This window comes from Schistocerca cancellata, chromosome 3 (genome assembly GCF_023864275.1).
Source record: "Schistocerca cancellata isolate TAMUIC-IGC-003103 chromosome 3, iqSchCanc2.1, whole genome shotgun sequence".
Classification (NCBI taxonomy): domain Eukaryota; kingdom Metazoa; phylum Arthropoda; class Insecta; order Orthoptera; family Acrididae; genus Schistocerca; species Schistocerca cancellata.
The window spans coordinates 248,454,100-248,469,116 of NC_064628.1; the positions used below are offsets into that span (position 1 = coordinate 248,454,100).

General features: G+C 41.5%; 1 protein-coding gene across 1 annotated transcript in view; it reads left to right on the forward strand.

Annotated features, from left to right (window-relative positions):
• Nucleotides 1-15,017, forward strand: part of LOC126174881 (corepressor interacting with RBPJ 1) — a 91,945-nt gene that overhangs the window by 38,812 nt on the left and 38,116 nt on the right. The window contains exon 4 of the mRNA XM_049921299.1: nucleotides 1,879-1,979. Coding sequence (XP_049777256.1) covers nucleotides 1,879-1,979 — 101 coding nt within the window. The remainder of the gene's footprint in view (nucleotides 1-1,878; nucleotides 1,980-15,017) is intronic.

The window sequence follows — 15,017 nt, forward strand, 5'->3', positions numbered from 1 at the left end:
GAAACCAAGTTAACAGAGGTTTAGACCAGGGAGAATGCGAGAGCTCAAGATATGCTTGTTTAAGTCATTAGAGTTGTGCACTGCAAGTTTGGCAACTGTATGGTAAAATCTGCAGTTTTCCACCATTTTGGAACTGCCATTCACACTAGTGAACAGTTGGGTAATTGGATACTTTTATGTCTACATGCAATGCTGTACAGTAATTGCAGTATAGCTAATATATAATACGGCTGCTTTCGAACATGGCCATACTTTTTATTGGGTGGCAGATGCCTGTCTCTCTACTGCAGTAGGAGGTTGTAGGTGGATGTGTGGGATGGGTATTGCACCTGAGTCAACCACACGCAACTGACCCATGGGGTGCAGGATTGTGAGCAGGATTGGAATAGGAATGGACAAGAATATTCTGTAGGTTGGGTGGGTGGTGGAACACTACTTTGAGTGATGGGGGGTAGGATTTTGGGTTGGATATCCCTCATGTGAGCATGACAGGAGGTAATCAAAACACTGGTGTAGGTTGTGGTTGAGCTTTTCAAGGTGATGGTGATACTCAGTGATTAGAGGAGTGCTGGTTGATGCCTGATTAACAGGGTTACTTGTGTCAGAGGAGGAGATGACACGGGACATGTGATTATGGATGAGTTGGACAGGCTATTGTCTCTCAATAAAAGCTCTGGTAAGGCTATTGGTATATTTTGACAACTTTCCACTGCAGATATGTTGTCCATGGGTGGTGAGACTGTATGGGAGGGACTTTTAATATGAACTGGTGACAGCTGTCAGAATGAAAATAGTGTTGGTGGTTGGTGCACTTGATATGAATAATGTATTATGGAGCCATCTGAGAGGTGGAGATCAGCATCTAGGACGGTGGCTCTTAAGTTGAGAAGGACAAGAAGGGTGTTGGTGTATAAGGACATGACATCAACAGTGAGTAACAAGCAGTCTGTGGAGAAACAGTGAAGGAAGTGAGGAGTGTCTTGAGTGTAGGATGGGGTGTCTTGAATGCAGGATGTAGGCCATGGAACATTTCCTTTTTTTCCATTGCCCTCCTTCATTTTTCTCCATCCCTTCTCCCTTGCTCTCCCTCCCCCTCCTTGTCTCCATCCTATCACCATATTCCTCCCCCCCCCCCCCCCCCCCCACCTCTCTCTATCCCTTATAAGCCCTACCCTCGGAATTCTGTTTGTCTTGTTGTGCAGCTGCTGAGTCATCTGGCTACCCCTCCTTGTATTTTACGTACATTTGTGTGTGTGTGTGTGTGTGTGTGTGTGTGTGTGTGTGTGTGTGTGTGTTCTTACTAAAAAAGAAGAAAAGAAAGAGAGAGAGAGAGAGCAAAAGCTTGGAAGCTAGTGTTAACTGTCTTTTGTTATGTATTTTTTTGTGCTACAAGCCAGTCCTCTATATGTGAGCAGTTGCCTTTCACTTATTTTACATACGATTACACAGTCTTTGTCTTTAAATATTTGCCAAGCATGTATGTTTTACTGGGAAATTTTTATGTACCTTCGGTAATTAACTTGAATATCACAGTTTGAAAAATTGAGTTTATCACTTTCTCTTTCAGAGTTAATCACTGTACAGAAAACTGCACTCAGGAGCAGTCATTAACTGGAGAGAAAAAGATAGAGGAGGGAGTGCAGGCTGTGTCTGTGTGTGTGTTTGTGGGGGGGGGGGGGGGGGGGGGGGAGGGGGAGGGGTTGCGCTGAGTACCTCCTTTGTATAATGAACAGTTGGCTTCCCTTATAAGTCATTCAATCTCCCATTCAAGATTTCATATTATTGAAATAATGATGTTAGTTTAGAACTGGCTGTTTCTTTTTTCTTAAAAACTTTTGCTAATAAAAGTTGTGTTACCATAGATGTTCTTTCTTCTAGCTACTGTAAAGGTGATTCAGAAATTCGGGACCAACCATTTGGTATACAAGTGCGTAATGTTCGCTGCATTAAATGTCACAAGTGGGGACACATCAACACAGGTACTTCTGTTTTTATTTTTTTATGTGGCTATGTAATATCATACTACACCATTCAGTGTGGTGTTAATTAGCTAAAACTGAGAACTGCTGTATTTTATTCATGTTAAATTGTGTAATGTGTAATCTTAACTTTTTGTGCAGTTGTTTGTCTTTTTCCAACTGTTCATCATAGATGAGTTATGTTTACATCAGCTGACACTGAATGCACCACCAGTTTCAAAAATATCATTCCTAAAAAGATTACAAGATACATCAATTGTAATAATTATGCTGGCTATAATAGCCTCCCTAGCAGAATATCAAAATTTTACATGGACTTGATAAAACTACCATTGATCTATTTTTCTAAATGGTCATTGGTTCTGGGCCTGGTTGCTAATTGACTTACTTATGTAGTATATACTATATATAGTATAAAGGACCTGGAAGAGCAGCTGAACGGCATGCACAGTGTCTCGAAAGGAGGATATAAGATGAACATCAACAAAAGCAAAACGAGGATAATGGAATGTAGTCGAATTAAATCAGGTGATGCTGAGGGAATTAGATTAGGAAATGAGACGCTTAAAGTAGTAAATGAGTTTTGCTATTTGGGGAGCAAAATAACTGATGATGGTTGAAGTAGAGAGGATATAAAATGTAGACTGGCAATGGCAAGGAAAGCACTTCTGAAGAAGAGAAATTTGTTAACATAGAGTATAGATTTAAGTGTCAGGAAGTCTTTTCTTAAAGTATTAGTACGTAGTGTAGCCTTGTATGGAAGTGAAATGTGGATGATAAATAGTTTAGACAAAAAGAGAATAGAAGCTTTCGAAATACGGTGCTACAGAAGAATGCTGAAGATTAGATGGGTAGGTCACATAACTAATGAGGAGGTATTGAATAGAATTGGGGAGAAGAGAAATTTGTGGCCCAACTTGACTAGAAGAAGGGATTGATTGGTAGGACATATTCTGAGGCATCAAGGGATCACCAATTTAGTATTGGAGGGCAGCGCGGAGGGTAAAAATCGTAGAGAGAGACCAAGAGATGAATACACTAAACAGACTCAGAAGGATGTGGGTTGCAGTAGGTACTGGGAGATGAAGAGGCTTGCACAGAATAGAGTAGTGTGGAGAGCTGCATCAAACCAGTCTCTAGACTGAAGGCAACAGCCACAGTATAAAACTACCGTATTTACTCGAATCTAAGCCGCACTTTTTTCCAGTTTTTGTAATCCAAAAAACCACCTGCGGCTTATAATCGAGTGCAAAGCAAGCGGAAGTTCTGAAAAAAGTTGGTGGGTGCCGCCACAACTAACTTCTGCCGTCGAATATATGTAGCGCTACACATGCGTGCTTTGTAGGCACAAAGATAAATACTGGCACCAAATCCTCTGCGTCAGTAAATGAATTTAAAAAAAAAAGGTGGAAGACGAGCTTTTGTTCTCCACCCCGAGTTTCGACCACTGCATTTTCATACATTATCCAACGAAGTAAATACAAATTCCGTATTGTTCATCTTCGAATGTAGCAGCATTTCAATGTACTACGAAAATCTGACTGGCAAGACTGTTTGGGATGTTTGTCAATATGGCCAACTCTACGTTATGAATTTTTTCTTACCTGTGAGAAGAGATTGTTGCTAATAGGAACGTTATGAATAGTGAATCACTTGCAGTATTCTCTTCACCATAAGAATAACACAAATATAAACATTTTGCCATGTATTCTTTTGTGTTTGCTGCTATCTCATTAAAATCCTGTCTGCCTAATAAACTACAAAACTAGAGTGAGACAACAGCGAACGCGGAAGAATATACATATCATGTCATTTTTATATTCGTATTATTCATATGCCGAATAGTGATACACTCAGAAATGAAGCACAGCAATTGACTAGATTTTTAAATCTGAGATGACTTTAATTTCTGTGCCGAATGTAATGTACTAAAGAGGCGCCTGCAAAGATTTTCAAACGGAGAAAAATTTTCGCTAAACTCTCGTTCGGAACATCTTCTATCATACGCAGTGTATTATTTGGTTCTTGTTGATCATTTTCAAAGAAAGCAGCAGTGTAAGTAGCAACAAATAGCAGTCTCTTGCCATTGTTTCGCTAATGAGCCAATTCCTCTTTTAATTGTAAGCGGCAGTAGTGCGCACAAAAGCAAGCGATGCCGCGAGCGGCGACAGGCCACAAACATGCACTATCAGAATGCAACAAACAATGCATGACACAGTACAGTAACGCATTTTCAGCTTAGAGTGACGTAAACATCTATAATAAAGAAAACAGCGCTTATCAGATCAAAGAAAAATAAGCTATCAATTCAAACCAGACAAGGCACGTGAAAAAGGGTACCCGTATAAATACGGACGGAGCGCCTGACGCATAGCAATAGCTACCTGGTACAGCTTAACTGCTAAGATTACAACTCGAACCAAACTACTGTAACTGTATCGTCATTCATTCGACCTAAATTGTGTCTCATATTGCAATGGACCAACTTTGTTTCAATTTGGAGGTGCGGCCTAAAACTTTTCTCTCCCCTTGAATTTAGAGTCTCATTTTTCAGGTGCGGCTTAGATTCGAGTAAATACGGTAGACATAAGCAAATCGTTTGAATTACTGACCCATTTCACTCCTTCCAGTCTGTTCAAATGTTTTTGAGAAAGTGGCCTAAGATACGACACTGATTCACATATCTGTGTAGACCTTATTATCTGTCTCTCAGTTTGGTTATTGTAAGGGGTCCTCTACAGAGGAAGCAATACAAGAATTCATGTACGAAGTCTTGCAAGAGATAAACAAGAAAAATTGTCCTGGTGGTATATTCTGCAATCTTGCCAAAGCCTCAGAGTATGTGGATCACAAAATTTGACTTGACAAACTAAAATATTATGCCATTAGTTGGAATTCCTCTTGTATGGAAACAGTCATTGTATGTATTTATTTAAAAAACAAAGATGATGTGACTTACCAATCGAAAGCGCTGGCAGCTTGATAGACACAGAAACAAACACAAACATACACACAAAATTCAAGCTTTCGCAACCAACGGTTGCTTCATCAGGAAAGAGGGAAGGAGAGGGAAAGACGAAAGGATGTGGGTTTTAAGGGAGAGGGTAAGGAGTCATTCCAATCCTGGGAGCGGAAAGACTTACCTTAGAGGGGAAAAAGGACAGGTATACACTCGCATACACACACACATCCATCCGCACATACACGCCTTTACAAATGTCTGCTTGTGTCTGTGTATGTGCGGATGGATATGTGTGTGTATGCGAGTATATACCTGTCCTTTTTTCCCTCTACGGTAAGTCTTTCCGCTCCCGGGATTGGAATGACTCCTTACCCTCTCCCTTAAAACCCACATCATTTCGTCTTTCCCTCTCCTTCCCTCTTTCCTGATGAAGCAAACCGTTGGTTGCAAAAGCTTGAATTTTGTGTGTGTGTTTGTGTTTGTTTGTGTGTCTATCAAGCTGCCAGCGCTTTCGTTTGGTAAGTCACATCATCTTTGTTTTTAGATATATTTTTTTCCCACGTGGAATGTTTCCCTCTATTATATTTATTTATTTATTTATTTATTCATCTTACAGTGTTATAGCGTTTGTTATCTTGTTGTTGTTGTTGTTGTTGTGGTCTTCAGTCCTGAGACTGGTTTGATGCAGCACTCCATGCTACTGTATCCTTTGCAAGCCTCTTCATCTCCCAGTACCTACTGCAGCCTACATCCTTCTGAATCTGCTTAGTGTATTCATCTCTTGGTCTCCCTCTAAGATTTTTACCCTCCACACTGCCCTCCAGTACTAAATTGGTGATCCCCTGATGCCTCAGAACATGTCCTACCAACCGATCCCTTCTTCTAGTCAAGTTGTGCCACAAACTCCTCCCCAATTCTATTCAATACCTCCTCATTAGTTATGTGATCTACCCATCTAATCTTCAGCATTCTTCTGTAGCACCACATATCGAAAGCTTCTATTCTCTTCTTGTCTAAACTATTTATTGTGCATGTTTCACTTCCATACATGGGTACACTCCATACAGATACTTTCAGAAACGACTTCCTGACACTTAAATCTATACTCGATGTTAACAAATTTCTCTTCTTCAGAAGCGCTTTTCTTGCCATTGCCAGTCTACATTTTATATCCTCTCTACTTCGACCATCATCAGTTTTTTGCTCCCCAAATAGCAAAACTCCTTTACTACTTGAAGTGTCTCATTTCCTAATCTAATTTCCTCAGCATCACCCGACTTAATTGTACTACATTCCATTATCCTCATTTTGCTTTCGTTGACGTTCATCTTACATCCTCCTTTCAAGTCACTCTGCATTCCGTTCAGCTGCTCTCCAGGTCCTTTGCTGTCTCTGACAGAATTAGAATGTCACCGGTAAACCTCAAAGTTTTTATTTCTTCTCCATGGATTTTAATTCCTACTCCGAACTTTTCTTTTGTTTCCTTCACTGCTTGCTCAATATACAGATTAAATAACATCGGGGATAGGCTACAATCCCGTCACACTCCCTTTCCAATCACTGCTACCATTTCATGCACCTCGACTCTTATAACTGCCATCTGGTTTCTGTACAAATTGTAAATAGCCTTTTGCTCCCTGTATTTTACCCTTGCCACCTTCAGAATTTGAAAGAGAGTTATTCCAGTCAACATTGTCAAAAGCTTTTTCTAGGTCTCAAATGCTAGAAATGTAGGTTTGCCTTTCCTTAATCTTTCTTCTAAGATAAGTCGCAGGGTCAGTATTTAATACAGTGAAAATAAATAACTCAAAAAATATATAAACATAGTACGTATCTATGGGTTTGGAGGATAGGACAGGTGGTTGGCCAAGGCGTTGAACAAATCATCCTGGCATTTGCCTAAACCACAGGAAACCAAAAGCAAGGTTGCTGGGCAGAGCCAACTCCATCCTCCCAAATGTAAAGCCAGCTTCTTAACAACTGCACTGCCTCTTTTAGATGGTCACTATTGTACAACATTCTGTCATATAAACACAAACAGACTTCATTGCTGCACATGCCAAAAGCTCCACTGAAGACTCTGGATCCCAGAATGTGCTGCTACACCCCATGCACTAACTCCAGTCTGTTTGGAAAACTGGGGATGGAAGACGTTGCAGTGTTGATATTACTACTAAGTCAACTGCAACAGCTTTGGAGCAGATACCTCCTCGTGATGTTCTCGGTTATCGGACGTTCATGGTAACCATGTCTCAAGTTCGTGGTGTTGGTGAAACATCGACTAATTTTTTTTTATTGATAAACCATTGTGTGTTAGGACACGCAGGTCTTGTAAACTCTCTCATGATGATAATATTTGTGTCTTTGTCTGTGGTAAAGGTGTTTATATGAAATGTAAAATAGTTGGTGATATGACTGTATATAATAGTATGTAATAAAGTGGTGGTACATCCACTGAACTGTAGACATAGAGCTGTACCCTTTGTTTTAATAAACTACATGACAGCAAAAAAGAAACCTGGTGGGTCAGTATGAATGACCCATTCCAAACATTCCACACTCTAATATCTTAATATCACTCGTGTGCTCGGTCCCCTTGTTATTAGGCTGCCCGCTCAGTTGGCGTCGCGCATACTAGAGCTCCTATGCGCGACGGCGGGATAAGTGCATCGCCACAGTCGAATAATTTTAAGTCCGTGACCTTGGGTGACGTGTCGTCTATAAATAGCGTGTTTCCGGTAGCTGACACACAGTCGGCAGCATGCCTTGTTGTAGGATACATCGTGTGTTCCGATGGAAGCCTACTATTTACAAATCTATTTTGGATGTGGAGACTGAGTATAACATGAACGTCGGTTCGTCCGTTTTGGTTGATGTGTTGAAAGGACAGACTGTTTTTCGAGGAGGTCGTTTTGATTTTACTTTTTCTGTTACTGACAATCCTGTTGGCCAGTGTTGGTTGACTGTTGCGATAATTCATATTGATACTACTACTAAGTCGACTGCAATGTCTTTGGAGCAGATACCTCCTCGTGATGTTCTCGGTTATGGACTGCAATATGGGATGATACAGGATGTTTCGTAGAATTTTGTGCACCATGTTCACAGGCTTGGCCAAAGTCTGGGCAGTTGCCTGTCCACTACATGTTTGCTTGCCTCTGCTTGACCCCTCCAGCGGTGCTGTGCCCACATCTACTGATGTCGTATCAGTTGCTTTCCTCCCTTTATAAAACTGCAAATCAAAAGCACCTGCATTTTTGAATTTACCAATAGTTTTCTCCTTATCCTTGGCAAACATTGGGCCAACACTTTTTTTCATATCCATTAGTATCCAGAACTTCTGCAGAACTATTAGCACAGAGTCAATGTTCTTGTAAAAGGACTTTACCAGCAACACACAATTCTACATTGAGACAGTCATGCATCTCAGATGCAGTGTTGTCAACTTCTAAAAAATGTTCCCCCATAGGATCAATTCGAAATCCCCCTAAATTTTCCTTTGAATGACCTAAAAATTCCAAAAAAACATTCGGGTAGGAAGAAATGATGATTTTATTTACATAGTTGTATTTTATACAATGCCACTTGTATTGATGTAATGATAAACGGACACTGGCGAATTTTTTAGACTAATTCTTAAGCATTGTGATGATGTTAATTGATATAAAAATAGACATTTTTATGTAAGGATGTTTGATTCATTATTTGAAAAACTTAGTAATGCTGTTTGTTAACAAACTTCGATGTTAGTAAATCTTAGAGAATAATGATAGTGGGAAAAAAATAACGCACAGTACGAATTCTTCTAATTTAACATGAAACAAAAATATTTCAGAAACGATAGAAATGTGCTCTGATTTCAACTTATAAGACATCGAATATTTCGGCAAAGGCTTAAGTATCATGTTGCGTTGTACTATTTCCTGCGCATTTGTGATCATACATATTGACGTTGAATATTTCGAGCATACGAGTGGATGGAACAAATTTGACACACGAACCACAGTCTCTTTGCAATGTAAATCTTACCATCATGATACTTTGAAGTACTTCAAGAGACAGATTATTGTGTAATTTATTTTTAATTACACTGTACGTCAAAAAAGCACATTTGACACTTGCGTTTGATATTGGCAGTGTGAGTTGTGCCATAGAAACTTTGGCTACATTTCCAAAATGCTTTTCTCCAGCAGAATCACAATCTTGAAATACCTCAGTATAAAATTCAACAGAGATGGTTACATTCGACCATGACTTATTCTGCAACTGATTCCATTCCAATTCTGTTTCATTTTTGTCACCGTATAAGTGAGTTCTGTACATTTTAGTGAAAATGACAGACACACTTGGTTTTATTTGAGACAATGCAACTTGAGGATGAAGATAGGCCATCATCTTCAGAATAGACAAATTATTGGGCAATTTTTTTTTTTTTTTTTTAATTTCTCGCTCCAAAGTACAGAGAAATTTCTTGCACCATTCTTTGATCTCGGGTAAGTCTTTTTCGTCGATATTTTGTGCAATGGAATGAAATGTATGCATTAGATGGGTCTCGAAATCAAAATCCGCTAATTCACTGTCACTCACTTTCTGTAGGCTCAATGATACAAGTTTTTGCAGTAGACTTTTGAACATAAAAAATAATTCTTTGAGCAACTTAGTAGGTTCCACGTGGTCACTTTGGAAAAGTAAATTCAGTTGTGTTACACTTTTCAGTACAAATGTTAAGAAGACCAGGAAAGCTTTGAATGGTAATCTTGTCACAATATCGTAAAGCTGTTCAGCCATAAAGCATTTATCTTCCGATTTAGCAAGTTGACAACACTGCTCAGATGCAAACTGACGAACAGCTGTACACACCATATCTTTTCTGCAACTTATGGCACCATCTGGTAGTAAAATTATTGTTAAATTTTTTTGTATCCATAATGTTTCTCCCTTTTTCAATAATATTCCATTCAAATTTGGTGTGATTTTGAGCAATGGTTTGTTTTTTACAGTGTTTTGGCTCTGCAGCTTTAATTGTTATCACCCTGTGTATTAAAATCATAATTGACCTAATATATTACTCTGAGGAACACCTATATGTATAGGTTTCTTGTCTGACAGTTGTTTTACTAAAAAAATTGTCACCAGCAGATATGTGAACACTCTTCATCTTCTGCATCCTATCTTCCAGGTAAAATTGAAGCCATTCCTTTGGTGTTCCTCTTATAACTGGTGCTTCTAGTTTGTTTAGTGGTATGTTATGGTCAATATTGGCAAAAGAGTCAGACAAGTCTAAGAATATACCTGTGACGCAGTCGTTCTTGTCAAGAGCAAGTACCACTTCTTTGGTCTTTGTAACAATGTACCTCGTCCACTTTGGAAACCAAACTTTGCATCATTTTAAAGTTATAACTTAAAGATGTAACTCATTTGCCTATCCTTCATGATTGATTTATTACTTTTTTTAAAGGGAGCTTGTATGCTCTCTCACCAAGTGAGGTGGCTGTGTGGTTAGCACACTGGACTCAAATTCAGGAGAACAATGATTCAGATCCCATCTGGCCATCCAGATTTACATTTTCTGTGATTTTCTTAAATCACTCCAAGCAAATACCAGGATGGTTTCTTTGAGATGGAACAACCAGTTTCCTTACCCATCATTTTCCAATCCGAACTTGGGCTCCATCTCTAGTGGCCATGCTGCAGAGACGGGATGGTACACTCTAATCGTCTTTCCTTGTATTCTCTGTATGCACATCTTCAGAACAGGAACAGAAACTTCATTTATACCTGCTGACTACCTGTTTTTAATTGCTGTATTGTCTTCCTCACTTCAAGCCCTGTCATGGAAATGGATGGCCTGGACCTTTGCTACGACTGCTACCTAGCAGCAGTATTCTTTTCTTCCTAATATTTGCACTTCTCTTGTACGCCCTTCTCAAGGGCAGACACAGCTGCACATTTCGTACTCCTACACCATCGTGAAGGTCTTCTCTCCTCAACTCTGGCAACTGGAACATGTTGCTGGTAGACACAACGAAACAGTCAGACCATGTCCTCTTCCTATGAGCCTTCTTACCAATATCCAGTCCCCAATTTCCCCCATTGCCTCCCTTCATCCTCACTACCTCTCTCACAGTTTGATCCACATGTGCCTGAAGGGCACAGCCCTACATTTCTTGATCCTCTATTAAGCTAGTCTTGTTGCATATTTTGCAGTTCCAAGTGAGGGCCTCGGTAACCTCCCCATAGTTCTCCCACTGCATCTGCGAATGAAACCATTTACTACAGCACACACATTGCATCCCACTACTTACTTTCTTACGGCAACTCCCATTATATCCACTCATGATCTAATAAAATATCTATAGCAAAGAAAAGAAATGTTAAATATGTGAAATTAAAAAAAATATTACATTTATTTCACTATAAAAAGGCCTCCAATAACTGTTGAGTTTGCTACTAGTGTGATTTCAGTAACATCAGACGGATTTAAGCATAATATTTAAACATACTGTTAAGCAGAAGTTGCATCTAACAGAAATTGAAAACAATACGAGAGAAGGAAAGTTGCTACTCACCATATAGCAGAGATGCTGAGCCGCGATAGGCACAATAAAAAAGATTCACACAATCATAGCTTTCGGCCATTAAGGCCTTTGTCAGCAGTAGACAAACATACTCACGCGCGTGCAACTTGCACACACATCTGCAGTCTCAGAGAGCTGAAACTACACTGCGATCAGCAGCATCAGTGCATGATGGGAGTGGCGACTGGGTGGCGGTAAGGAGGAGGCTGGTGCGGGGAAGGGGAAGGATAGTATGGTGGGAGAGGCGGACAGTGAAGTGTTGCAGTTTAGACCGAGTGTAGGAGAGAAGGTGCGGAGGAGGCCGGGGGCTAAGTAGCGGAAAGGAGAGAAATAAAAATAAAAGAAATTAAAAGACTGGGTGTGGTGGTGAAATGACGGCTGTGTAGTGCTGGAATGGGAACAGGGAGGGGGCTGGATGGGTGAGGACAGTGACTAATGAAGGTTGAGGCCAGGAGGGTTACGGGAACGTAGGATGTATTGCAGGGAAAGTTCCCACCTGCACAATTCAGAAAAGCTGGTGTTGGTGGGAAGGATCCATATGGCACAGGCTGTGAAGCAGCCATTGAGATGAGGGGTATCATGTTCGGCAGCGTGTTCAGCTACAGGGTGGTCCAGTTGTTTTTTGGCCAGTTTGTCGGTGGCCGTTCATGTGGACAGACAGGTTGTTGGTTGTCATGCCTACATAGAATGCAGCACAGTGGTTGCACCTTAGCTTTTAGATCACATGACTGGTTTCACAGGTAGCCCTGCCTTTGATGTTATAGGTAATGTTAGTGACCAGACTGGAGTAGGATGTATGGGACAGGTCTTGCATCTAGGTCTATTACAGGGGTATAAGCCATGAGGTAAGGGATTGGGAGCAGGGGTTGTGTAAGGATGGACGAGTATATTGTGTAGGTTTGGTGGACAGCGGAATACCACAGTAGGAGGGGTGGGAAGGATAGTGGGTAGGATCATACTCCCTGTGTCAGTTCCTGTATTTTTGCGTGTTATCTCCCGCACTTTTCCGGTGGAACACGATCTTGCATCTCTAACTACGAACCCCTTCCCACCCCCCACACTTTCTCCCTCCTATCCCTGTTCGCACCCACTAAATCCACCTCATCCAGTCACATCTACCGTCCCCCTTCTCTACGTTTATCCGCCCTCAAACCTGCTACCCACAGTAATATACTTATATTTATTAATGATTAGTTATTCTCTACTTTGACCTTTGTGACTTCTCCCCAATTTTAGTGCGTATTCGCCTTCCACTATCGTCATCTTCCTCAGATTTCATCTCCTTTTTTTTCCCCCTCTGTGCATCCATTTTCTACTTTTCACACGCATTTGGGTGTATTTTTGCTTAATTTTACAGATGTAATTCTACTTTTTTACGTATTTTTGCACATTTTTGCACCACCATGAATGCTTGCTCCTTCCATCTGCGTCAATGCAGAAAAGTTTCCTTATCCCTAGCCAGATCCCAGTCCCACATACTGTTCCTGTGTTGTTGCTTGGCTCATGAAATCCCCCCTAATGGCCTTACTATCAAATTACCCATCTCTGGTTGCCACCCCTCCTTCCGCAGTGACCTCCACCTGTTTAGATTCTGCCAATCCTTAGCCCTCACCAACGTAGTCCTGCAAAACCATATCAACCAAGCCCAATCCTCCTTGCAATACCTTCTCTCCATCCACAAAATTCTCCTGCTATGTAATCCCAGATTCCTGGAACCCATAACACACATTGAAACTCTCGCCCTGCAGGAACTTGAGCAACACGCTCAACACCACCTCAAAAAGCTCTCCATCCTGCTCACTTCCTACTCCCACCTCAGAGTACCACTGTCCACCACTTCTACAACCACCTGAAAACCTCCCCCACACCCCCTCGTAACTGACAAACCTTGTCTCACAGACCTACTACACTTACCCAACCCTCCGAAACTCACTCCCACCGCCACACAGAACTCAAATCCTAAACAGACCCGCAACACAGTCATGAACCTTAGTCCCACAGAAATATCAGTCCTTTCCAAAGCCCTCACCTTTTGCCCCACTCCCAAATTCAGCCATGCAGGACTAGTTAAAGACCTTCTTCCCTTCTCCCAGTCCCAACAGTGGAAAGACATTTTCTCCACCAACCCGACCAATCAGAATCAACCAATAACCAACATTGAACCTTGCCTAACTCAGTTCACTCCTCCATTCAACCGTGATCCACCCCCACTGCCTCCAAATCACCCCCTGTTAACTTTCCAGAAAATCGTATCATCGAACCTTGTCTCATCATTATTCCCCAAATCCCTCAACATGTATAGTAACCTTACAGGCGGAGAAAGAACCACAGTCCACCAATTAAAAACTGATCCTGATCTTATAATCCTACCTGCAGACAAAGGCTCCACCACCATGGTTTTGAATCGCAAGGATTACGGGGCAGAAGGACTCAGTCAGCTGTAAGATACTTCCACCTACAAACCATGCCACAGTGATCCCATTCCAGCAATCCAGCAGGATCTCCAGTCACTACTCAAATTCTTAGGCCCATCCCAGAACCTCTCCCCCGAGTCCATCTCTCTACTTACCCCTACCACTCCCCGCACTCCCACCTTCTACATGCTTCCTAAAGTCCATAAACCCAACCATCTGGGACACCGCATTGTGGCCAGTTACTGTGCCCCCAATGAGAGAATCTCTGCTGTCATAGACCAACAAACCTATCCTCCTATATAAAAGATACCAACCATTTCCTCGACTGACTCTCCACAGTTCCTCTCCCTTTACCACATGGTGCCCTGCTCGTCACTGTTGATGCCACCTCCCTGTACACTAACATTCCTAATGCCCATGGCCTTACTGCTATTGAACACTACCTTTCCAGGCGCCATATGGATTCCAAACCAACAACCTCCTTCCTAGTCTCCATGACCAACTATATCCTCACGCACAATTACTTATCCTTTGAAGGCATTACCTACAAACAAATCCGTGGTATGGCTACGGGCACCCGCATGGCACCATCCTATGCTAACCTATTCATGGGCCATCTAGAGGAATCCTTCCTAAAAACCCAGAATCCTAAACCCCTCACCTGGTTCAGATTCATTGATGACATCTTTGCTATCTGGATTGAAGGTGAGGACACCTTATACACATTCCTCCAGAACCTCAACTACTTCTCCCCCATTTGCTTCACCTGGTCCTACTCTGCCCAACAAGCCACCTTCCTAGATGTTGACCTTCGCCTCAGAGATGGCTACATCAGTACCTCTTTCCATATCAAACCTACTAACCACCAACAATACCTTCACTTCGACAGCTGCCACCTGTTTCATACCAAGAAGGCCCTTCTGTACAGCCTAGCCACCTGTGGTCATCGCATCTGCAGTGACAAGCAGTCCCTCTCTAAATATACCGAGGGTCTCACTGAAGCCTTCACTGACTGTAATTATCCTCCCAACCTTGTACAAAAACAAATCTCCCGTGCCTTATCTTTCCAGTCTCCCACCACCTC